At 42.2% G+C, this 27284-nt stretch overlaps 1 protein-coding gene across 5 annotated transcripts in view; it reads right to left on the bottom strand.

Annotated features, from left to right (window-relative positions):
* The window catches only part of LOC124156504 (eyes absent homolog 2), a 560747-nt gene that overhangs the window by 81038 nt on the left and 452425 nt on the right, over positions 1-27284 (bottom strand). Inside the window, exon 1 of one of the 5 annotated variants that reach the window (XM_046531081.1) lies at positions 9342-10054. The exons of the other annotated variants lie outside the window; for them this stretch is intronic. Coding sequence (XP_046387037.1) covers positions 9342-9419 — 78 coding nt within the window. The 5' untranslated portion in view covers positions 9420-10054. Of the gene's footprint in view, positions 1-9341; positions 10055-27284 lie in introns of those variants that run through there. 5 annotated transcript variants of the gene reach the window in all.

Here is a 27284-nt window from a genome sequence, read left to right as displayed (position 1 = left end):
ATTGTTCACTGTCGCCATGAGTGCAGTGGAAGCAGGAATGGGAATGGAGTAGAATTATTGCAGAAACGGGAGGGGTGGCAGAATGGAGAAGGGGAAGGGGGAGAGGGGTGTCGCGCTCCAGATGACACAGGGGATGATGGGAGGGAAAGAGAAAATGGCCGCTCCAAGATATGTACTCACGCGCGGGCGGAGGAAGGTATTTGGCGGGGGGCACCCCGCAGCCCCACAGAATGATTTGAAGAATCCCAGGATAACAAGTTTTAGATTAATAATAATATTACATTTTATCATCATTGTTGAAGCATTCAACCAATCAATGTAAGTTTGCATGGAGTGATTACAGAGTGTACTTACTAATAGTATCCCCGCACTTCACACACTGCTCTCTTACATTCACAGTAAGGCCTACCCCTTTCGTTCTATCTAAAATTCCTATTCTCTTCCTAATAATAATAATAATAAATTCGTTTATTTCGTGGGCCTTGTGGCCCATGAGAAAATTATTGTAAAACTTTTACAAGTTCAGAATGACATTAAATTTATAAAAGAAAAGAAAAAATGAAAAGAAATACAAAAGATTCACTCGTTGCAGACCGCCGTTAACTTACAGACAATTCGGCAAAACAATATTAACGAAAGGAAAAATATCATACTGCGATATAACTGACTAATTATTACAAGAAATTAAGGCGACAATTTATTATGACAATAGTGTCACACAAACAATATTTTCAAAAAAATAAATGACAGATTGATATAACACTATAATTTAACACAATTTTAAACTCAATTTTCTACAACAATATGTTTGAGCCAAGAATATGTTTGGGAAGATTATTTTACAACTTATACAGGTTCAGCGTTCAGGTGCCACTAGTGTCAAACAAACTGTATTTTTCAAAAAATAAATAAATAAATAACAAATTAGTATAACACTCTAATTTAACACAATTTTAAACTCAATTTTTTGCAACCATATGTTTGAGCCATTCGATTTAACACCGACTTACTTCAATCAATTTTAAACTGACAGCATATTAGGGTTATTTATTAAGATATCGTACACCTGGGTTTTGAAGGCATGTATGGATTTAATATTTCTAATTTTGGATGGTAGGGAGTTCCATACTCTAGAGGCGATTATTGTGAAGGATTTAGTTACGCGTTTTGGCTGTTTTAGAATGATTCAATAAATAAATAAATAAAATAGTTGGACGAATACCGCAAGAAAAGTACCGTCATGCATTTGCTCAGATTAAGTTCGGGATTGGAGGACGCGGAGTGAGTGGACTGAGGGAGGTTGATGATTTCACGAGCTCCCCCCGACCCCCCCCCCCTCCCAAGAGACTACTGCTTGGTTGCCTCTGCGTGATCTCCTTGTCCGATGGGGGGTGGGAAGGAATACGGGAGGGGGTGTGACCGCGAAAGAGATGAAAGAAGAAATCCGCAGCGGTCCGTCACGAGACGACGACGGTTAAAGTGGGTGGCAGGGGTTGAGAAGGAGAAGTGTTTGCGTAAGCAGGTAGCTGCCCCCCCCCCCCCCAAAAACGAATAAAAAATAAATAAAACAGGCCACACCTCCACACCACAATCCTCAAGAAACGATTCAAAATATCTGTATAAAGTGTATGAAAATCTGTTATAGCCAGAAAAATATTACCCCGTAAATTAAATGCTTCTGTTATATTTAAACAACTGGAACAATATAAATATTTTTCGAATGCTTGCTCGGTTTAAAAATATTTGATTCCTACAACCAAATCTATGAATTACAAATAGAGGCATCGAATTTCGCAAATAGCTATTTTAAGTACCTACAGTTTATTTCGGCAGTAATCGCATCCATAGTTGTTACAAAACTTAAAAACTATGTCTACATTGAATGCACTGCATACACTTCCATTTAGTATTTATCTCAATCATATCGAGAAAATTTTTTTAACTGAAGTCAAGGATTTTGAAATTCGCGAAAATTTGTTGCAGCTACACATAAATTAGCAAGAGCAACTTCGAGCACTTAAAACTGTAACCATGGCGATATCGCGATTGTCAATGCTTTTAAAGGGCATTGGTTGACCAAGAATAGCTGCACGAAAGAACGAGTGAAAATTTTCTTCCTAAAAATATGAAACTCCAGGGTCAGCACACTGTATTAATCCCATATCTCGTTTATATTTGTTTTTACTTTCATAATTATTCTCCTCAAGGGTAATTCAGGGTATCATCAGGGCAATTGAAGCCACGACCATCTGGAGATGGTCGGCTTGGCTTCCACGAAAAAAAGTCAGGATATCCCCAGTTGTATAGGCCCCATCTCGTATTTCAGACTAGAGGTCATATTTTATTTGGTCCCGCAATCGATCACGTAATTTTTTGTCCGACTGCTTTTTCTCCGCTCTACCCTTTCGCAAACCTCGCACGCATTTGCGGGATAAGTCGTGTTATATGGAGAACCGGCTATCCGCTGTCTAGATTGGATAAGGCAATTTTTATTGAAACTTTTGTTTTAGGAAGGAATAAAGAAGGATGAAAGAAGGTAAAATTCTCTGAGAGAGCAAGAAAATAAATGCTTCAAAACAATAAAAAAGGAGACTCTTAGGGAAGAAATATAAATCAAATTTTGTTTTATCGAAAGAATTTTCATTCAGTTCAAACTGGAAAACATATTGAGATCAGAGAGACACGGGGATTTTCTCTCGAAAAATTGGTAAATTCGGATTCAGGATAGCATACATTTCCCAAAACTCGCTTCACGTTGCGATGATTTTCCGAACATCCCCTGGGATGATGAAGATCTCGAGCCAAACGAATCCATGTGAACATCTGGTGAGGGCGGAGCATCAACGAAAAAGGGACGGCATAGAGCAATTTTGGAATCTTCTCGAATTTCAGAGTTCAGAGATCATATTTTATTCGCTGCTTCCGTGGGTCACATAATTTTTCCGCAATCGGCTACCGTCTCCCGCCTCGTGTGGCGGAAAAAGGGGAGATTTTTGACGAGCCACCCGCTGTACAAGGGCCAGAGGCTGCTTTCAGGGAGATAGAGAGAGCACATATCACTCTCGCAAAGGGATGAGCGATCAAGTTTCTCGAGTGAAGGGGGTGAAAAGGGGAGTTGGATATTTCGAGGGATAGGAAATGGCGCCCTCCCTCGACAACAAAGGAAGACGGAGAAAGGAACGATCTGCGGTCAACCAGAACTCTCTCTCTCTCTCCCGCGAAAGGAAAAAAAACACAAGAGCATCGCGGCCCGTCTGCGTCGGACGGGAGCGTGAAATAAAGCGAGAGCGTCACGGCGACCGCAGAGGTGCGGAAGGAAGGGATGCAGCGGGAAAAGGGGTGCAGCGGGGAGCGGCTTCCCCGCTCCTCTTATACGCAGGACACGACCGGCTGACGAGAGCGCACGCTAAAATTAATGACGCTTTTTCCTAGGTTACCCACGGGACGAGAGCACGTCCGAAGCATTCAGGAATGAAGTCAAGGAGGAAATTGAGAAGAAATGCAAGAAAGAGTCGCCAAATTTGACCCTAAACCGGTGACGTGCGGTCTGAGAGACCGCTGCGTTTCTAAAATTATGAATGTTTTCAAAATTGCTATTTCGAAATATCTATACTCCTCGTGAGCGCCATAATTTTGTATATCAAGGACATAGAACTCTTAAAATTTAACGTACTTATTATTTATTTCTGAACATTTGAAACTGAATTTTAGTAGCGGTCTTTGAGACCTCACGTCACTAAATTGGAAGAACCAATAGACGTAATTCTGGTGGAAATTATTCAAAAAGTTGTCAAAAAAAATTCCTAGTGATTTTTCAAGAATAGTAATTAATAATTTGTAAGGTAGCATCTTTAGTTGCATAACGTGGATAATTAAGTACTCAATTAAAAAATTAGGATAATAATAACAACTCAAGTGCTTTTATATCAGTTTTTCATCCCGTTTCAAATAACAATTTTTACTGAAAAAGTTAGTTCGTATTGAGAATGCATAATATTAAATTTTATAATAGTTGAGAAGTCAAAGAAACATTAAACTAAGCAATAAAAATGACTCTGCAACGTTTTATGAATTTTTGTTTTATTGCGGTCTCCCAAATCGCACGTCACTGATAGTGTGACGAGAATTGCACGTCACTGGTCAAGGGTAGAGACCAAAAGATATTCATCGAGATATTCATCGAGTGGGTTTTTTTTCCAATAAGGACGAAAGTTGATATCCTTAGATTATTCCCAAGTTTGCTCACATCTTGTTAACTTAACGTAACTTTGTTCACTTTGCGTTTTTTTGTTTTTTTTTTAAATCATGCATATCGATGGCTAAGTTTTAACAACACGTATCTCAAAAATAGCAACTTTTCAGGAGACCTAAAAAACTATTAATTTCTTTTACTTCTACACTGAAATTAAAAACCAAAATTCATAAGACTGAAAAAGAAGCATTCATTTGCAAACTAAGGGCTGGTATTGCTTGCTTGTATTTTAATTTTTAATGTTGTTACACTTTGTTTAAGATACCTATATCAAACCGGCCGAATTTGAGATACGTGTTGTAAGAACATAGCCGTCGATTTGTCTCTATTGTTATAATTTGACTGCATGTAATTTTAAGAATAACCTGACGATGCAATGCGCTGCATATATATTTAATGTATGACATAGGGTTAGATGGAAGATGAGAATTTCTGTTCCCAATCTCGCCCAAAAAAAGACGATTTTTTATTATTATTATCATTCAGTGGTTCAACCGGCATATTGGTGGACAGGTAGGAATTCATAGGAGGCGACAAACTGCCGAGGTCGCTTGCGCCAAATTGGAAGTATATCAGAAGGATGGGTGGAGAGAAACTCGGCGTCGGCATCATTCTGCTCTCAACTCAATTCGCCAAGGGGACCACGGTTTAACGTCCCATCCGACGGACGGAGTGCAGCGTTTGGGTGGATACTTCCTTGAGTTCTCAAGCAGGAATCGGACTATCTCCGACATATCTTCACCATCTTCTTAATTTGAAGCCGGACACGCGGGATGCGAAGCAAACATTTTAGTCATCACACCAAATCGGTTCGGAGTATGCCACAAATGCGTGAATTTAACGCAAGTGCGCGCTAAACTCACACATCTGTGGCTTACATTCACGTGCGTAAAAGTATGCGTTTGAGTGAAATGCGAAACGTTGTAAGGAGCGGTCATTTTTAGAAAACTCATTACGACACCTAAAGGCAATGACGTCAAGGTTAAAAGGTTTAACTCTTACATATACGATTAAATGTTCACAAATATATGAACCATTCCCAATAGTTTCATTTTTTTTAAATTTTCTACATAGAAACCTTCAGGACGACACCGGTGTCAAAAGAAATTAGTCCCGGTTAGAACGTGAGGGACATTTGAGGATGAATACTATCCACGGGGCATGTCATTTCACAGGTTAGCAATGTAAACATTTTTGCAATTACGAGAACAGTAGATTGGAATTACAGCAGGGGCTATTTTTCCGTCTCGCATCCATGCATTCTCGACCTTGTAATGCAACCTTGTAGAATTTCATTTTACGTCAGGAAAAATGATAAAATTTTGCTTTTTAAAACTTAACTTTTGATCGTCGACTATTGTTGATGCTTGTCTACTTTCACTTGAAAATGATACTGAATATCGAAACAGGTCGACGATTAAAAGTAAAGTCATAGAAAGCAAAGATTCTTATTTTTCCTAACTTAAAGTAAAAAATGTTAAGGCCGTTTTACACGGAGCACGGAATTGCGCAGGTTAGAACTGCAATCATTTCTAAAATGGCGAAGAATTGCGCGAATGCATGCACGAAATCACAACAGGGGCTATTTTGCCATCTCAAGTCCACGCATTCTCGCATGTTTTCTAGCAATTCACCGCTTTACACGACGCATTTTTGACTGCGCCTTCGTAAACATGTCAGATAGTGCAATTCCGTGCCCCGTGTAAAACGGCCTTTAGACACTGGGCTTGGGCGTTGAGAGCATCGCTTCCTCCCGGCGGCGCGGCGTCGGAGTGGACAAGGGGGAGATCCAGAGCGCCACGCCCGCAGAGTCAGCCCTGCGGCGCGCGGATTCATTACCCGATTTCTACCCTTTTAAATATGCGATGAGCAGCAGATGCAATATATATGATTAAAAGAATCAGGTCAAGTGATTTAAATTTAGTGGCTGCTCAATATGAAATGACAATAATTTTTTAAATTAATTTTCCTTCCATCCACCTTCTTGAGGAAAATTACTCACCCTAATACAATTCAATTTGAATAATTTTTAATAGCTTTTGTAGCAGCTCAGTTAATACGAAAGAGTTTATTCCGAGTGATGGAAATATCGTATCATTATATGAGCCATTATTTAAATGAAAACAAGGAACGCGCTGTGTCTTTACTTAGCCTGAGAGTTAGTCACTTACTATTATATAAGATTAAACTAGTATTGATCTATTTTATTTCTTTACGCATGCTACCACTTACCAAGTCCTTTTTCACATCTTTCTTTTACCTGTCCCTAATATTTTACTCTAAGTCTTCTACTGTCGTACTAACATTTCTTATTAAATCCGACTCGGCCCCCGAGGGAGAGCTCCTCCAACCGCCGAAGCGAATCGCCAACATATGGCGGAAAACATCAACAGACCTCCCACAATAAACCCTAAGCGATGCTGATGTACTTCCGATTTACATGATACATACACCCAATGTATACGTTGAGAGTAGCAGATAAATCAAGAGTGGAAGCATTCGAAATGTGGAGCAACCGAAAAAGATGAAGATCGTAAGATGGATCGACCGAGTAAATTATGAAGAAGTGCTCAGAAAAGTGGGAGAAAAGAGAAGTCTTCTAAAAACCTTTAGCAGAAGACTTAGCTGGCCACATTATGGGATATGATAGCCTGATGAAAACAATCGCAAAAGGACAGGTGGAAGAGAGGAAGGGCAAGGGACGGCCCCGAATGACTTACATAGGACAAAAGGTTATAAAGGATGTAAAAGAGGAGGAGTACGTCGCAATGAAAAGGCTAGTGGATGGGAGAGAGGAATGGAGAGCTGCGTCAAACCGATCTTCGGACTATTGACAAATGATAATCATGACACTCGATGCGTTCACAAGAGAAAGAGAGGTGTATTCTGAACACCAGAAGAGAGACGAGAGAACAATTGGAATCGTCAAACCCGCACAATCTATCTTTCCTATCCATTCCACCTAAGCGTTCCTGGTTCCTTGAATTTTTAGCGACGATCTTTCAAATTTTAAGGGCATATTAAATACAACCTATTCAACGTTTATGTGTATTCTAAAATGAAATTAATACTTCGGTATTTTATAAGAGGTAAAATATTTATATTTAAGTTGAATATAACAGTGTGCTAGAGTGTACACACTGCACTGACTTCATTTTAACCAGAGCGAGAGTGATGCGTCGCCTTAATATTCAAAATTTTTAGACACGATGATCTGTTGAGAAAAATCGTACAGCGCGAGTATGAGGTAAGGACGACATGCTTAAATGAAATATACGGAACTGGTGATGAATCATATGTGATTTAAGAAATTTTTAGGTATGAAAATATGAGATCCTAAGAGAACTGAGCGAGAGTGCTGCGTAAAACAGCTTGTAGGACTTCAGACCAGGTCATCACTGATGGCAAGCGTTTCCAACTCACGAAAAAATGGAGACGTTGAAGGCGATATGAAGTGGACCATACCAATAATAGTGACGATAATGCGTGTATAAATTCGTCTTTTGCAATTTAAAATGGCACCTCAATACTTTCGACGCTTAGCATTCGGCGCACTTTGGAATATCCGGATTAAAATCCCCGCCTAAGTCAAATTTAAGACAAAAGTTTTCCTCCCCGGAATTTCGCACTTTTTGTAGAGTAATGGAGGACTACGCTAAAGTCAATATATATTTTGCATTATTCAAAAACCAGTACGAGAAGATAACGCGATGACGATTCCTCACTTCAGCTCCTGAGGATAAAGCAAATGCCTCGAAGAAATACATACATACATACATATACGTAAATGTGCCCTCTGAATTGGCCAAATTGTGAGGCATGATGGTCTGATGTAACGACAAGTAACGACAACGACAAGAACGGCAGTAGAATACTTAGAGTAAAATATTAGGGACAGGTAAAAAAAAGATGTGAAAAAGAAAGACTTGGTAAGTGGTAGCATACGTATAGCAATAAAATAGATCTATACAAGTTTAATCTTATATAATAGTTAGTAACTAACTCTCAGGCTAAGTAAAGACACAGTGCGTTCCATGTTTCCATTTAAATAATGGCTCATATGTGTCTCTCTCATATCGGCTCTTCATAGTGCGAATGGAGCACAGCATTGCCAAATATGACAAAACCTATATTTGGAATTTACACTAAAAGATACGATATTTCCATCACTCGGAATAAACTCTTTCGTATTTACTGAGCAGCAACAAAAGTTATAAAAATTATTAAAATTGAATTATATTAGGGTGAAGTAATTTTCCTCAAGAGGGTAAAGTAAGGACATAGAGCTGACAACGCCGTAATCCATTCGCGCAAAGGCACATTGGAGACGTGGACGAGACTAAAGCATATTTATTCTTGCGAAGGCTTTCGAGATGAGTAGTAGATGCTGTCGAGGTTTCCGGGTTTCTACAGCGTTAAGTGATCGACAAGGAAAAGAGATACTTCCCAAAGTTGATTCGAGAGGCAATAGAAATGGTCAAAGCGCCGATAAACATCAATAGAGAGGACAGCTACCGCCAACGATTGGATGAGACTTCTTCACGGACCCCACTCCCAAACCACAAAGACGACTTTGGCTAATCAGGGCAAACTCGAGTAAATAAAGACCGATTCTACCATTCAGGGGCGCAGCTAGGAAATAAGGCTAGGGGAGTTTTCAGGCAACTAATACTGGGGGGTCTGGGGGTATGGCATACCTGCCAGGGTAAGCGGGAGATACGAGGGTCCTACCAGAGAAACAAATTAAGATAAATGGTTAAAAATTGTGAGTTTTACGGCCTTCTGAGGGATCTTTTATTAATCCTTACACTATCCTATACGTAATATTAATCAAATAAAATAAAATAGATAAAACTTTAAAAAATGTCTGAGCTCTGGGGGGGGGGGTTTATCCCCCAAAATCCCCCTCGCTGCGCCACTGCTACCATCAATACGGTGAGTAAATCCAGACCAATCTGGCATCGAACTGCACTCCTGACCCGAACATACTGTCGGGATTACCAGGGAAACTGTCGTCATCAGACATCAAACAGCTCAATGGAAAGGCGGAAACCATGGCAGCAGCGATTGAATTGTCGGGGTGACCCACCTGGTGGTGCGGAAGCGTGGTCGCATCCAGTGAGCAGGGGTCCGGGTGCTGCTGCTGGTGGTGCTCGGTGGCCAGCATCCCGAAGCACCCATCCCACGGAGACGACGCGTTACTTATGATAGGGCCGGCCACACTCACACTGACAGCCACTCAGGGGTGGCCGCACTCACTCACAATCAGCGGCAACATCAACATCCGATGCGAGCAACATCCAATGCGGGCAGATGGACGATGAAGTATCCGTCCGTAAATCCTTTCTCAGTGGCACTTGCAAGTAAACCCTTCCTCACGCTAGCAGGAGAATTGCATTCGAAAATATGTCGTTCAACATCGACTTGTCCAACCAGCAGGTGTAATCACAAATATGCCTCGGGATTATTTTTCGGATCTTTCAAATGCACTTTGCCTTCAGTAGCACTTTGACAATTTCGATCCTCGACGGAGACGTACTACTGACATCTGTTCCGCGAAAAAATCATCAAACACTATTAAAAAACGTGATGTTATCAAGACTTTAAGACGTCGCATTCACAAATATTTTGATAATCCGTCGCCACGTCCAATTTTCGCGGGTGTCCAGTCGTCCAGAGCAACTTAATTACATCGGGTGGTTCCACAGTACAATCCCACACATCCTAGTCCAGTCCAAGTGGACCTTTGCAGAGCCACTCGCGAAGTGTGTGGTTGGTCGGAGTGAGCGTCGCGCGGGTGAAGATTAGCTGTCGACTGTCTCTCCGCCGCAGGCCGTGGCCTCCGTGTCGCGAGGGGGGGCCAGGGGGTGGGGTGGTGGGGGGCGTGGAAGGAGGTCTGCGGTGTGTGTAGAGCGACAGCCCCCGGGGGCAGACGGGGGAGGGAGGGGGGGGGTGGAGAGGAGAGATCTCTGTGCCTGGGGGGGGAGAAAGATTTTCAGCCTCGGACGACTCCCGTGTCTGTGTTGCTCCCACCGTACTCGGGTTATCTTGCATGCCGCCGCAGAGAGTGGCAGCGGGAAACGGAGCAGAGCGGAGCCGCACCCGGCCAGAGACACCACCACCGCACCACCCCCCACCCCTCTCTCGCGTGCTACCAAGGAGAAAATGTCGACACACATTCACAACGCACACCACAATCAGATCGACGGCCACAATAATTAAGGTCGCCGAGGCCATGCGATTATAATAAAAAAGTAACAATAAGAAAGAAACATTCAACTTTTCACCATAACATAATTTTATATATATATGTGGTTCGATTCCCGGTTCAGGTGAACTTTTTTCCATGTGTTTTCGGTCTTCATTCCATCTCCACGCCACACTGTGTCATCGTTCTGTATTTATGTTTCTGTCTCTTTGTTTCAATTTCTATCTGTTATTATGATTGTATATTCGCCTGTGGCGACTTGTGTGAAAAACGTGTGTGGTGGATAAGGAAAGAAAGGGATAGGAACATATAATGGAAAAAGGACGAGGACAACGGTGCTGTGGTAGATGGAAAAAAGCAAGAAATCAGAGGGTAAAAATGCGGCCTGACTGGGACTCGAACCCAGAACCTTCTGGGTGCCGGCCAGGTGCTCTACCAGTTGCGCTACCAGGACGCTTAGATTATTAACATTGTTTTAGATTAGAAAATTAACCATGATTTCATATATACAGCATAAATAGTCTGTTTCATTCGATTTTGAAATCAAGTGATCGAATACAATGTGCAAGATTCGACCATTATTTTTAACTATTGCATTTTATAATTCGTTTAGCCTTCACACCCCACTTAAGCGTAAACAGATATGCCCCTTTATACACTTCACCATTGGAGCAGACGGTCCCAAAATCAACGCGATCTTCATTCATCACGGACTCTATTCGCTTGATCGCACTGTCAGGCGGAACCGGTCTGGTTGCTCTTGAGTTGTGCACGAGGATGACCTTAAGAAGTCGAAAACGGCCGCAAATAAATTTTATGAGGGATAGAAAAGTTTTCGCCTTGATTTATTTAATCTCTTAATATTATCAACAGCGGACCACGACATTCAATGACATGGTTTTCGACGAGTTATTTCGTATTGCGCGTGCGTTAGGCTTGCTCATGAGGGTTGTGAAGCAGTGGCAAGCTCCTCATGAAAAAGTTTCAATGCTCGGACCAATATTTACAGAGAAAATATTTTATTATTTTATTCTACAAAGAGTAAAAGTCGCCTGTACCACCATGACAATCGCCATTACGCTCCAGTGAACCAAACCATTTGGTCTCCTTCATACAAGAATTCCTAACGAAAGACTCAGACCTCTACGATCCATTCACATGCAGTCGAAATAAATGCATCACTGATTTTGAAACATTTATACGCAAAGAGATCTGAAAGAGAAATGAAATATCACCTCCTTCCCACTTCAATGCGATCGTGATCCGCAGCAATTAAAAAAAAGAGTACATAAAAAATCGAGTGAATTAGCGATTGAGATGATGGAAGGGGGGGTCCTTTTGGCTAACGAGGCTCGAACCCTATACCTCTGTGACGAGTCGAAGTAGACTATGGACATTTTTATTGATGAAAGGGGAAAAATTGAAGAAATTTCGAAAACAAGTTTTTTACATGCCAGTGGTTGGTATTTAAGCCCTCTCAGTGATAACTACTAGGAAAGTCACTGTAATGCCAAATTTATTCGAATAAAATGTAATACCCTCGAGAAAAAAATTCTATCAGCTCATTTTTTGATATGTGAACATGCTATTTTTTAAATTTTACTCTTGTTATATCAATTTTAAATAGTATATTTATTTAACTATACTACTGTAACTATACTACTAAAATAGTATAGTTACAGTCCTGAATTTGGATTCAAGAGTTTTTTTTGCTGCATGATTATTTATTTTTACAACTAACAACCTCAACGGTGACATATTTCGGGTCGTGGCACTTTACACGGCTGAGAAGCATAATCACGGCACCAAGAGGTTTAAGCAATCTGCGTTCGCAATTGGGGGAATAATGATCTCATCGAAGTGAAAAATCATTGCAGCAAGGGATCGTGGCCCCCATGACAGAACCGCAGCGACGGAAAAAGAAAAAAAAAGAAAGATAGATACAGAAAGGAAGGACGTAGGGGCAGTGCGCCGCCCGCGTCTATTATCCGTGCCAATTGGCGTCCTTGCGGGACACGGGGCTCGAACCCCATCCCCCCCACCACCACAACTGCTGCTGCTGCTTCTGCGGTCTCCATCCGCGCGTCACTCTTCGAGGCCATTTTATGGCGGGGGTGGGGGAGAAGAAAAGAAAAGGGGGGGGGTGGAGATGGAATTGCCACCGGAGACGGACACACACCGCAACCCCCTCCCCTCCTCCTCGCTCCACTTTCTTCTTCTCTTTCCCATCATGCTCTGCGACATGTCCGCGGGAAGAAACTCACGGCAGACCCCCCACTCCACCCACCTCTGGTCGCCATGGCAGCGGCCACGCAACTCTCACACACACACGCAAGCGATCGTCCGGAGGACCGCGGGGCAAAGGGGGGGAGGCATCAACATCACGGTGCCCCCCCCGGGGGTGAGGGCCGTCGGCCCCAATAGGGGGGTCGGCTGCTACCTAAAGTTACTCCTTTTTTATGTAATTAATTCTACTCTGTACTTTTTATTATTTTTTTTGGAGTAATAAAACAATTTTTTAAATTCATTATTTATTACATAGAGGGAAAGGGTCCCTTTGCGGAGCACGAGAGGAAGATAAGACGACGCACCGGTCAAGTATTTAAAAAAAACGCAGGAACAAACAACCAAAATGTCCCTTCAATCCTTTCCACATCCCAAACCCTTATTAGCCCCCACCTTCAGCCATACCCTCCGACATTGCTTAATGACGTAATGAGGTGATTTAAATAGTTTTGAAACCAAATGGAAATTCACAGGAGACAACCATTTGGCTGAGACACGTAGCTTAAGATACACACACTGGACAGATGGATGGACGGACACGTATTCCTCGAATTCCTGACTCACACATTCTTTGTTTATAACTAAATCAGGGCTTAAACGTCGAAGTTGACGGCAATGACAAAGGCTAAGAAAGCGAACCCTCGCTACTAATGTTAATGCAGAAGCGTCCAAGAGTGAGATTACGCTTCCTGACGACAGATATGGAAAAAGAAATCCATGAGGCGAAAGAGATATCTTTTAATATCTGCTAATCCGAGAGAAAATTAAAATACATTTAGTCTTCAGACGTTCCCTCATAAGGAAAAAACTTAAAAAATCAGCCAGTTATAGATACGTTGTAAAAATGTCATTCTTCCCTCGTACTATTAAGGATAGCAACGTTGTTTCAATTGATAGGATTAATGGCGTCGCTCGCTAGGATGACTCATTGCATGTTTTTTCCATAGTTCGAACCTTGCATGTATTTCCTCTAGGAATTACTAACCATTAGCAAGTTTTTTTTATGGATAAGCATGTATATTTTGCTAGCATGCGTAATATTTCTATGACCGTGCGGTGTGCATGTAGCGGTACTCTTGCATGCTGCATGTTCATGATAGGTGGCCAAACACCCTAGGTGGCTCGCACAGTATTACGTAGATGTTCGACTAAACTACCAACTTTTTTGGAGAAGGCTGACATGAGTGTAATTCTTCACAGGTATACGTTAAATAAAAAATAATAGATATATAGACGATTAATTTTGACAACACATTATATACCAGTAAATTTTAATTGGGCTTGGGAAATTACATGCTTAGAGATTCATGTGAAAGACCAAATTGATGCGGATTTCCTCGGGATTATACAGCATGGGTACATGAAGATGAGCAGGAAAATAAGTGGTCGCAAGCTTATCAAGATGCAATATTTACACTATTAGGGAAGGACTCTGGAGGGATATGGACACAGCAAAACAAGAATTGCGTCCACGAGGGATGTGTTAATGACCACGAGAGAGCTTATGAGAGGATTTCTGCGTTGGGGTGTGAATGAACACCTCGCAAAGAGTAATGTGTCGTAGCTCTTTTATGCAGCGTAGCACTTGATGGCACGGAAAAATGGACGCGGAGGAAGGAGGATGAGGAGAGGCATTTGGGAAATGAGAATGGAGAGGAAAGGAGGAATGAAATATGGGCGGGGAGGAATAGGAACGAGGAAGGAAGTGGATGAGGATATGACACTGATGGAAGGGATAAAGACGAGGGAGCGGGTTTCCATGGAGAGGGGAGACAAGACGACGAGGGGATGGTGAAGAGCGCTTGAGGGATGGAAAAAGAGAAGGGTAGGCTAAGGTGAATGCAGAATATTTTCTTTAACCCTTTCTAACCCAGAGCTGCTTCTGGGAGAAATCAAACTTCAAGATTTTTCATTTTGAAAACTTGAAAATTTTACACTAAATGATAATTATCGTGGCAGCTAAATATTTCGCCATCAAAATTTACACTACAAAATAATATTTAGTGCAGATATATCCTAAATAGAGCTGAGAGTTTAAACATTTTTGATGTTGCTTAGAAGCAACACAGGGTTATAGAGGGTAAACGCTGGGGTATTCACGAGAAAATTAACCAGCGATGGACGACGAAACAAGAAAGTAATAGTCAGCAGAATAGAACTAGCGAAGATGAAATCCAACCTAAAATTAGAGCACTTACTCTACTTTTTTAAAGCACAAAATACATGTATAGAAGTAAGGAAACAATCAGATGGTATATAAGGAGCAAGTATCTCTAAGGAAGCGAGGCTTGGACGTTGACAGCAGCAGAGAAGTCAAAAGTGGAGGCATTAGCAGCGGAAGCATGTGGTGCTACCAAAGAATGATGAAGATAAAATGGATCGACCGTGTAAATAACGAGGGAGTACTAAGAAGAGTGGGAGAAGTTAGAAGCCTCCTACAAACTTTAAGGAAAAGAGGGAACAACTTAGTTAGCAACATTTTGAGGCACGATGGCCTGATGAAGACTATCGTAGAAGGACAGGTGGAAGGGAAGAAGGGCAAGGGACTGCCCCGAATGAATAGGGTGGTATCCTATTATTTTTATATTACCTACATTGAAAGATTATTACTCCTAGAGTACGCATTTCACGCTTTTAGATTTTTAAATGAAGATATCTATTTTTCGCGATTGAATGAAAAGTGAAAATTTTCAAGCGCGCGAAAACGCGACGGCTAAGTATGAATGCTGGGAAAAACCCCGTGTGACGTCGTTCTGGTTCTCGCAGCCGCAAGTGAGGTGACCTTGGGAGACGATATGTGCGCCACTGTGACGCAGGATGATAGCAGGTGGCAGAGTACCCTGCTAGTAGGTAGCGCTTGGTTTAATAATGGATTATCAATACCTTATCAAACGAAGGACACTTTCTGACCTTAGGCAGTTTTAATAGTTGATTATTAAGAGATGTTTCCCTGAAGTCTGTGCCTCATGCATGCATTGGTAATCTCAGACGATGTAAAACTCCTATCCTCTCGTGTAGAAACTAGGTCCCTGTGACGTCACGTGGAGTGGAATCGCATAGGCGCCAATCTGGCCCTTTTCAAATGAGGTTAAAATTGAACATTAACATTCGTCTAAACTGGAATTTATAAAACAAAATAATTTGTATATTATGAATACAGTAATGGTGGGTAACGAATCGCAAATCAATGCCTTTCGTTTTCTTTGGTGAAGGAAACTACCCTATTGTGGTAACCAAGCGAGTATAGCGCTAGGGGTCTGACCGAAGAGCCGCGGGTTCAAATCCCGGGAGCCGCATTCCTACACTCCAAAGTGAAAGTTCGAGGTAGCCCAGGGAGAGGAACTACCGCCCTTCCTGAATGTGTGATATTCACACTTCTGTGGTAATCTCTATCCTAACCTATCCCAACCAACTTTCTTGCCGCAGCACTTATAAGACAAGGCTAAAAGTGGATGACGTTAGCTCACATGAAAGCTGAGTGAAAATCAAACTAATCATTCAACTTATTAAAACCACTTGTCTGTTTCCACACACTTTTATTTACACCGACCATGGTTTCGGCAACCTGTGCCATCATCATTAATACCTTGATAATGGCACAAGTTGCCGAAACCATGGTCGGTGTAAATAAAAGTGTGTGGAAACAGACAAGTGGTTTTAATAAGTTATTTATCAAATTGTCCACATACAGCATAGTTTGCCATTTTATAGTGGCACGTTATAACAAACATAATAAGCACAAACACAATCAAACGTAATGAATTTAAACAAATAACAATACAATGAAGTAAACTTATTGACCTTATGTGTTTCTATATAGGGGAGGAAAGAGCGCGGTTTGTAAAGGAGAATATCAAATATTATATATAAACTGAATATCAAAGATTTCCACCGTATCACGCCGGACACTGTATATCTTTTATTCAAACTAATCATGTTGACCAGTGATTATGCTGCGTACGACCATTAAATTTCGAGTGGTTAATGGTGTTTTGTTGACCATCTCAGAGTTTTCTCGGGTGAGCTCCGCCCTAATCGAACCCAGGCCCAGAAATGAGTCGGGGGAGAGGGGGCACGTGCCCCGGGCGGCGGATTTCATGGGGCGACAATTTATAAAAGTCTATTGAAAAAAGATGTTTAATTTTTATACTTCAATTACTAAACAATAATTAATATTTGATAAATTATGAAACAATAATATTGATGAAACTAAGAAAGCAAACATAGGGTGCGTAATTTCAACTACAGCGTCTCAAAATAATTGCTTACGGATGTACTACATTTCAATTTTGGGGAAGGGAGGTGGCAAACTGATCATCGCCCCCCTCTGACAAAACTCCTAGTTCCGGCCCTGATCTAACCCAACCAACTTCCGATCCCTGATTGACTTTTATTGACTTCCGATCCCTGACTGACAGTTTTATTGATTTATACTCATTACGCACTATAGGCGAGTTAACATTTAAACAAGGGAAAATGACATATCATGAAACACCAAAAATAAAACAATTCCTATGCAACTTTAGAATTTCAATGACTTACCCATTGGTTTCTACGATATGTGTAACCAATCAATGAGAAAATATCCCTGAGTCCACAGTTTTATTAATTTATACTTTTTACACACTGTAGGCGAATTAACAACTTAACGGGGGAAAATGACATATCATGAAACACAAAAAAAACACAATTCCTTTGCAACTGCAGAATTTCAACGACTAACTAATTGGTTTCTACGCTATATCTACCCAATGGATGAGAAAATATCCTGATCCCACTGTTTTATTTATTTATACTATTTGCGCACTATAGGCGAATAAACAATTTATCACGCGAAAATGACATGTCATGACACAACAAAAAAAACATAATTCCTATGCAACTTCAGAATTTTAAAGAAAAGCTTATTGGTTTCTACGCTATATCTACCCAATGGATGAGAAAATGTCCCTGATCCGAGAGTTTTACTGATTTATGCTTTTTACGCACTATTGGCGAATTAACAACTTAACGGGGGAAAATGAAATATCATGAAACACCAAAAAAAACGCAATTCCAGTGCAACTTCAGAATTTCAATGACTAACTTATTTGTCTCTACGTTACGTTGACACACAGAGTGAGCAAGCTCCATGGTGAAGGCACTGAGGATGGAACGAATGCACGAACACGCTTAGAAACTGATGTCGAGGGAATGACGTCGGCGTCTCCTTTGGAGCGGGCAGCTCAAGTGTCGTGCGCCAAGGGAGGCCGTGTGCCTCTGACCACTTCTTCAGCCAGGCCCGACCTCACTGCCCGAGGCGACCTCCCTTGCAGTGACGAACCCCCACATAACGTCCCACCAAATCAACCTAATCGCACGCCTCGATAGAATAAAATGAAGTCGACAATGGAATTGCGAGATGCTTCCGGCTGGTAACGTGACTGCCGAACACCATGGCGTCTACCTAAGGCAAATAATAATATTATAATAATAGGGTGGTTTCCTATTATATTTTTATTTCTTAGATCGAAAGATTATTACTCCTGGAGTACGCATTTAACGCTTTTAGATTTTTAAATGACGATATCTATTTTTCGCGATTAAATGAAAAGTGAAAATTTTCAAGCGCGCGAAAACGCGACGGCTAAGTATGAATGCTGTGAAAACCCCGTGTGATGTCGTTCTGTTTCCCGCTGCCGCAAGTGAGGTGACCTTGGGGCGAGGCTTTTAGCGCTGATACGACGCAGGATGCTAGCAGGCAGCAGAGTAGGAAACGAAGGAAACTTTCCGACCTTGGCCAGTTTTAATAGGTGATTATTAAGACATGTTTCCCTGAGCTCTGTGCCTCATGCATGCATTGCTAATTTCAGACGATGTAAAACTCCTATCTACTCGTATAGAAACTAGGTCCCTGTGACGTCACGTGGAGTGGCATCGCATGGGCGCCAATCTGGCCTTTTTCAAATGAGGTTAAAATTGACCATTGCCATTCGTCTAAACTGGTATTTCTAAAACTAAATAATTTCTATATTATGAATACACTAATGGTGGGTAACGAATCGCAATCAATGCATCTCGTTTTCTTTGATGAAGGAACTACCCTATTCGTCTTTATTGGGCGATATTGGGAGAAGAAAATCCCATCTTCCATCTAACCCCTCGTCATACATTAAGTATTGGTGGAGAAATACATTGTCAAGTTACACTTGAAATTAAACAAAGTCAAATTGTAACAAAAGGGACGTAGGAATATGCTTTAGTAAAAGTGCAACGTGAATCATTCACCAAGTGCAAAAAGATGTAAACAAACGCGGGAAAAACCTAAGGATATAAAGGGAATATGAAGGCAAACGGGTAAAGTGACATGAATCATTTCTCACCACCGAAAAAGGCCAAAAATTGGTGGACCAATGTGTAAAAAAATTTGATACAACGATAAAAATAGAACAAAATCAAGGAAAAACGATGAGAGTGATTATAAGGCCGTTTTACACGGTACACGGAATTGCGCAATCTGACGTACCTGCGAAGGCGCAATCAAAATTGCGTCGTGTAAAGCGGCGAGTTGCTAGAACACATGCGAGAATGCGTGGATGTGAGACGACAAAATAGCCCCTATTCTAATTTCGTTCATGCATTCGCGCAATTCCACGCCATTTTAGAAATTAATGCAGCTCTAACCTGCGCAATTCCGTGCCCCGTGTAAAACGGCCTTAAGGGAGGTTAAAAATCGGTGAATTTTTTGGGGGTGGCGTTTAAGGAAGGATTACAAAACGATGGGAAAGGAGGTTTAGTATGGACGATAGGATATTTTGAAGCCAGGGCGTTATAAAATTCTAGAATGTAACATCACTTACTGCAAATTCTTTATTAACTTGGAACACCAGGGAGTAAATTTTATTTAAACATGGAAGGAGTGTAAGACATCTTTTCTAAATTATGATGTGAAATCCATGTTTGCAAAATGTTTTTATACCCGCAACCCCAATTATCTGATTGTCACTCTGACATTCTACATGTATTTGAAAAAAGTGCACCAGTATATTATCGAAAAATTTGAAATTTGGGAATTTCCAAAGATATGAATGCGGAAGACACCTTGCGAGTGAGGAGATGCCGACGACGCGGTCGCCGTGAGTCCCGCCCTTCCACAAAAAAGAGACTTCAGTATGCATCTATTTTAATCCATAAATTAATTATTAACAATGGCTAAATCTGGTGAGATTGCTGAATGTGAAGCACACCGATTCTGGGACTGAGATGAAAAAAATTGACGAAACTTTACGCTAATTGCCTTCTGTTGAATATGGTTATGTACAGGGATGAAGCATGGATGAGCACCTTAGCAAATTAAAGTTAATTTTACCATTGTAATATATATACATCACCGTTCAATTTACCAGTATGCTAGAATTTCACCGAATTAACCCTGAAAATACCCTCTATATGAGGAATAAATTTTTTTAGAGATTCAAAATTCAAATTTTTTTTAGAGAATCTCAGCGAACTCTCTGATGCCCTCTTCTTAGCGATAATCAATGTGATAATCGGCGATTGTGATTACGAAAAAGATAAAAATCAGTGACGCAGTCAGAAGATGAAGAAATGTACATCGAAATTGAGGAACAGAGATGGCTTTGGAGAGGAGTAGTGGTAGAAATGAATATATATGGCATGGATACAATCAGAAGAAATTGTATGCCTTGCCTTGAAGGAAGATCACAAGGAAACACAGCAGGGAAAGGAAAAATTGGCGGAATAATATTGGCTATCACCATGACATGAGACTATGAAAAGGGATTGCACACAATGGAGATGCTTGCAGAAGCAGTTGAGATACATCTTGGGAGAGTTCCATTAAGAAGACGATTTCAAAAGATTACATAAGTATCTCGTATATCAGACACATGATGCGATTCGACGAAGTTAAATTAATTATCGACAATAAACCATTAATCATCAATTACGTTTTAAGGTGGAGCTTGCAAAGGATCTTCATGAGAAAAAAAGGAATACTACGATTTTATTTCATACTACAAGCACGATCACTTTATCTCGTAATTCATGGCATGTTTATCGTGATTAAACTCAGGTAACTGCACTTATACTCTTGTAATTATAAATATGCCGTGCAAGGTTGATGTGTGGTAACCATAACGATGTGGGTAACGATGAAAGCTCTACATTCAATATTATTATGGAAACAAGATAAAGTTTGAAAATCAAATACTTCTAAATACTTTCTATTACATTATTACTATCTTGTCATCTCACCTACTTCGTGAAGATCAAATTTAATGAAAAACAATTTCAACGAAATACAAAACACGTAAACAGATAAAAATCGTAAATTTCGTAAATTTAAAATTAGCTTCGCAATTCAAATCAAACTATGCCATTGTCGGAATCAGCCAATCCGCGATAGAATCAGTCGTAGAATTATGAGAGAGGTAGGAATAACCTGGGATTTTTCCATTGAAAACTAAGTCGCATGCACAGATTCTAAAATTCACTCTTGATTATATTCGCTCTAAGTGGAGTTCACCACGGTGGTGTAAACAACGAACTCTCTGTTGGCCTCTACTTAGCGATGAGCAATGTGATAATCGGCGATAAAAATGCCTGGCAAACAAAACACATTAACTGCATGCACTGCATAAGGACTCCAGGAAAACAGTGGGATGTTTGGAGGAGGAAAACAACAGCTGCGGTATTTCGTCAGAAGAGAGGAAGGAAACGAGGCGTGGAGAAAAACCCGGTGCCGGCGCTGGCCTGCCCTCCCTCTCCACCAGTCCATTTCCAAACGCATCACTTGTTTTAATAATTACGATATCATGTTGAAAATTTCATTGAGACGTTGCCACATTACGCAGAGTAGACAATTGTCATCATCAGTCTGTATATTAAGCATTTATCTCATGTTTTCCATGAGGCATATCTTTAATATTTGATACCTGAGAGTGCACTCCATAAACTTGGGAAATTTAAACGTGATTAAAAAGTTTTAAACAAGTCATGAAGAAAGACAAAATACGATCGGCTCACCGAGAGTGATGCGATGCTCTTTAGGAAAGGCGCTAAAAGTGATTACGGCTTAACGGCCCATTCGACGGCCGGAGTGCTTTACCTATGGTACAGTGGAGTGCTTTACAGCACCATCAGGTACGATTTGTACCTGATGATGCTGTAAGCGAAACCGGTAGTACCAATAAATTTAAAATTGTGGAAATTGCTCCTGCTTCTACATTAGCTTCCGCTTCCACTCCATCTCGCCTGAAACCTCAGATTATACATCGATACGTGGTAGTGGGTGAGGGGTGGGGGGGGGGACGCCGAGTGTGGAGGGATGGACAGTGGTTTGTTGGGAGAGGATGGACAGGAACAGTCGACTCCGGTCGACCACTGTTGCTCGTGGTAGTGGCAGGCGATCACCACTGCGAGATATAACCGGATAACCGGAAGAAGTGTGGGTTCAAAAACAGACAAGATGACTGTCCATCCCCAACTCACTCACTTTGTGATTCAACCCAAAGGTTTGGATTGGTGATGGTAGAGCCTACCTTCCTCAGGCTTGGCCGAAGATGTTTGAATATGAAACATTCCGGGTGTTGGGTGGCAACTCGCACTCTGAAGATCTTAAACAGAGCCGCCCGAGGACTTCCTCGGGATGTGAATCCAGTACCCTTATATCAGCAGCCAAGCTCTCTTCCTACTAGTTTCTCGGGTAATTATGAAGTCCCTTATATACAACAAAAATGGCGGTAAAAGCACAACACGAGTGAACCAATCAGGTTACACCTGACCTCGGATGGAGTGTAAATATACCTACTGGACAAATTTCGAAGAACGGCATTCGGAAGATCCCCTGAGGATGATCAGCAAGTCGCTGATCGAAACGTCGGGAGACATGGACAACATCAACCTGTGGAAAACCCGAGAAACATTTCTGCACCTGATATGCCGGGAAAACCTAATATCATACATCTCTTCCTGCTAGGCTAACACGGTCCATATTCAGCCATATCCAGGGCGGAGTAACAAGCGAGTGAGTTCGGGGGTACCGAAATTGGAAATCGATATTTATAGTAAGCAGTTATGAGAGAATGATGTCTTAGTTGGAAAGAGCAATCGGGTAGGGAAGAAAGAGCAGTCTGATACTCACCGAGCAATGATTCTTGCCGTTCCAGCGTTCAGGTTGCTCGATGTTGCGGCTGCTTTCAGGAGTAATATGGGACAGAATCACTTTGAGGAACAGGCGATGTCCGACACTATCTGGACGGAATCAGGCAGCCGCGAAATGAGCGCAGATTGAGCGAATCAAAGGATCACTGACGAAAGAACGGGAGTCGCTCAGCGATAAGAGGAGACGGATGAGAGCAACGGGTGGTCAAGCTCCCACTGAACTCTGCTCATTCAGTTCCGTGACTCAACTCATTGTCCCTGCTGATCACTGGAAGCAGGGTCACTCAACAGAGCGGTTCTCACCCCTTGTCCGGGCGACACTATTGAGCTGGCCGCAGGAAGGGAGACGCAATAATTGGATCCGTTGGTGAATAACAGGAGTAGCTCGATGACAAACGCACAAGGGACAAATTCAGGTGAAAATTAGGCACCAAATACTCCGCTCTGCTTCAGCGCTCCCGTCGCTCTGTGCTGAGACCAATTGCGTTTCGTTTCAGTCCAGAAGAGTGTTCATCATCATCCGGTCGTCGGTGATGCGGCCGTGGAAAGAGCGATGCGAGCAGAACTTGGAGAAGTTGCGGAGAAACGAGCAGTCGGATGGGAGTGCAAAAGAGCAGTCCATCAAAAGGCATCCGGCAACTGTTGCACGGTGGTGTTGTGTTCGGCGGGGAGGCTGCAATTCGCGAGGCGACCGCCGAAGAGGAGGAGACGCGGAGACACCACTGCGACACGAGGGGAAATTCAGGCGAATAATTCAGAGAGATGGACACAACACACGCTCCAGCGTTGGAAACGGCACAATTTAGAATACACGGGTGAGGGGCAGGCAGGTTGGCTGTGGTGGTGTTCCGACTTGAGCGTGTGTGTGTTGGGCTCGGCAGTGCTGCTCGTGGGCCTGCCGGCGGTCGAGTGAGGAAGACGGACGGAGAGCAAGGGGGCCTTCGCAGTCGGCCTTTCGGCTGTCGGGGGGTGGAGTAGGGGGGGAGGTTAAAGGGGCGGGAGGGAGGGAGGGGTGATCCTGCGGACCAATCCGAGCGCCATTCATCAACGCCAACTTAGGACGGGGGGAGGGGAGGGGTCCCTATCCCAGAAATGCCCACTTTACAGCAGTAAAAAAAAAAGACACCGTGCCTTGTGTAACCTCTTTCGGAGAAGGGGTTTTTCGCGTTTTTTGGGGAAAATGTGAAATACGGTCACGGGTACCCCCGAAAAGGGTGGATAGGGCTGGAAGGGTGGAGTAGGGCGGGAGAGGGTTGGAGTAGGCTCAGGAAAGGGTGAACCCACGGCAGTCTGAAGGGTGAGGATCGCCCCTAGTCCACAAAAAAAGGTGATAGAATTGGAAATTCCGAATTTCAGAGAATTTCACTGCGTTACACATATGTTAAACGGAATAGTCTGGGAGCCGCTAGAGACTCGGAGGCTGCGTTCTAGGATTACAATTATTCGATTGCTTGCGTAATAGAGAAAAGATATCTTTCAAAGCGAGTCGGAGAACATATTATTAGAACCTCACTATATTTGCAGTTGCGACAGGAACGATAAATTACCAGAGATATTTTGCCGAATGGATAGATGTGGGAATTCGTTTTTCGCCCGAACCACAAAGGACTCTAATGAAGGCTAGGCGATACTTCGAAATAGCATTTCCTTTTTAATTGGGTAACAGCTGGTGACCTAACATCCCCCGCCACACGCCTATTGAGACGGCTTGCATCGGGGTAGTGTGTAGATTTATATTTCTAAATGAGCACAAAGAATATTAAGATAGGCCATGAGGAAAAATTTGCGTGGACAGCGGCATTAGCAATCAGAAACATGGAACACGAGAAAAAAAGGGATCAGAAAATAACAGAAGCATTCGAGGCTTGGTGCTGGACACTGAATAGCAAATAAATGTACGAATGGGGTGAGAAGCGAGGAGTCGAACACCAAAGAGAAGAATGGGCAGTGCAGACGCACTCGGAAGACAAAAGAGGCGGATTGGCCGTGTAATTTTATTTGCTAGTTTGTATTTTACGTGAGATAAGTGAGGACTCTTCCCCCACCCCAGGACTCTTTCACAGAAACAGTGATAACGTGGAAAGGATAATGGAGGGAACATTTAAAAAAACATGCTCTCAGTGGTGAGTGTATTTGAAAGCCTTACCCAAGGATAACATTGGCCAACCGCTGAGCTTAAGGATTTTAGCACATATGTTTGCGGGTGGGTGACGAATTACACTCATCTGTACACGTGCGCACCCATCACATGAATCACGTGACGTGGAATATCAAAACATTGACCCGGAAAGAAAAATTAGGCACATATAGAAATGATATGTGACATAATAAAATATTTTTCGCTCGACTCACCAATGAAAGTTCACTGAATGGTTTTTCTGAATTCACAGAAATAGTGAGCAAGTCGATATGTGCAAGTCACGTGACACAATACCACGTAACCATGGAGACGCTCGAGATCTGTTACAACCAAGGTAGTGAAGTCACCCGCCATCATCTTATTTTATACATGGCGCTAAGAAATTAGAATGAACGATCATAGCGAGAGTGGCTGATATATTTCGCTACCTAGAGCTAGCGCAGGAAATTAAGAAAGGCGATTTACACTAAGGCCTAAGCGAGTGGGGTGGTCACAGGGTTCATCAGTTAACCCTCTCCGAATTTGTTTTCCCCGCTACAGCCGTGATAAACGCTTGTGGGCTTGCGCGAACAGTATCCTCAGTGCTTTTACGCCCATCTCGACGAGATATTCCGCAGTAAGCAAAAAAAAAAATTCTCATCGCAACCGACAGGAGTCGGGGGAGAGTAAGTAAGGTTGAAGATCGAATGAGAGAGAAGATGATAAAGAAGGCGATGGAGATTCGTTAGCGAGGGGAAGTGTGGAAGGGGGAAGAAGTACCTCATTAAAGAGGAAGAGAGGGCCCCGGGGAAGGAAGCAAGAGTCCATTAACAACAAGATCCGTGTCTCGGCTTCTGAGTGAAGCCGCGCGCCCTGCCATCTACACACAGGACGCGATTAACAACTCAAGAATAGGGTGGTTTCCTAATATTTTTTTATTCCCTAAATCGAAAGATTATTACCCCTGGAGTACGTATTTCACGCTTTTACATTTTTAAATGACGATATCTATTTTTCGCGATAAAATGAAAAGTGAAAATTTTCAAGCGCGCGAAAACGCGACGGGTAAGTATGAATGCTGGGAAAACCCCGTGTGATGTCGTTCTGTTTCCCGCTGCCGCAAGTGAGGTGACCTTAGGGCGAGTCTTTGAGCGCTTATAAGACGCAGGATGCTAGCAGGTATCAGAGTACCCTGCTAGCAGGTAGCGCTTGCCTTAAATAAGGATTATCATTACCCTATCAGACAAAGGAAACTTTCTGAACTTAGGAAATTTTAATGGGAGATTATTAAGAGATGTTTCCCTGAGCTCTGTGCCTCATGCATGCATTGGTATTCTCAGACGATGTAAAACTCCTATCTACTCGTATAGAAACTAGGTCCCAGTGATGTCACGTGGAGTGGCATCGCATGGGCGCCAATCTGGCCTTTTTCAAATGAGGTTAAAATTGACCATTGCCATTCGTCTGAACTAGGATTTCTAAAACCAAATAATTTGTATATTATGAATACACTAATGGTGGGTAACGAATCGCAATCAATGCCTTTCGTTTTCATGGATGAAGGAATCTACCCTATTGCGACAAAAGGCTTTGTGACAGCATCCGTCCGTCTAGTTGTACAGTATGTACTAAAAAATTAAGGTGTGCGTATGTTTGGAGAATCGACTGCGGCTTATCATTCATTTGAGTCCTTTTATCGCTTGAGGGAAACTCATCGCTCTCTTTTTCGTCTTCCAAGGCGATAACATTCGCGGGAGACATGGCTGCGTCCGTGGGATCCATTTCGAAGTGGGGGGAAGAAGCTGACTGGAGGTGCTTGCACAATCTTAAGCAAAAACTTAAAACTCACTACTTAAAAAATTTCCCGAGACAAGATCCCCGGTTTGGGCCCCCACAATATTTTTTGTAAGTCGGCATCCCTGCATACTACCTCTCAGAACAACTCGATGGAATTGTGACAGAAGGCGTTGCGACAATATCCATCCGTCTAGTTGCATATAGTATGTACTAAAAAATTAAGGCGTGCGTATGTTTGGAGAATTGAGTGCGGCTTATCATTCATTTGAGTACTTTTATCGCTTGAGGGAAACTCACCGCTTTCGTTCGTTCGTCTTCCAAGGCGATAACATTCGCGGGAGACATGGCTGCGTCCGTGGGATTCATTTCGAAGTGGGGCTGACTGGAGGTGCGTGCCAAAAAGAGACGCCTCCCCCACACCTATGCCATGATTCCGTTGGTGCGCAATCGCAGACGCG

This window comes from Ischnura elegans, chromosome 3 (assembly GCF_921293095.1).
Source record: "Ischnura elegans chromosome 3, ioIscEleg1.1, whole genome shotgun sequence".
Taxonomy (NCBI): domain Eukaryota; kingdom Metazoa; phylum Arthropoda; class Insecta; order Odonata; family Coenagrionidae; genus Ischnura; species Ischnura elegans.
Note: the sequence above shows the minus strand (reverse complement) of the source record. Positions and strands in the feature narration are given on the sequence as shown.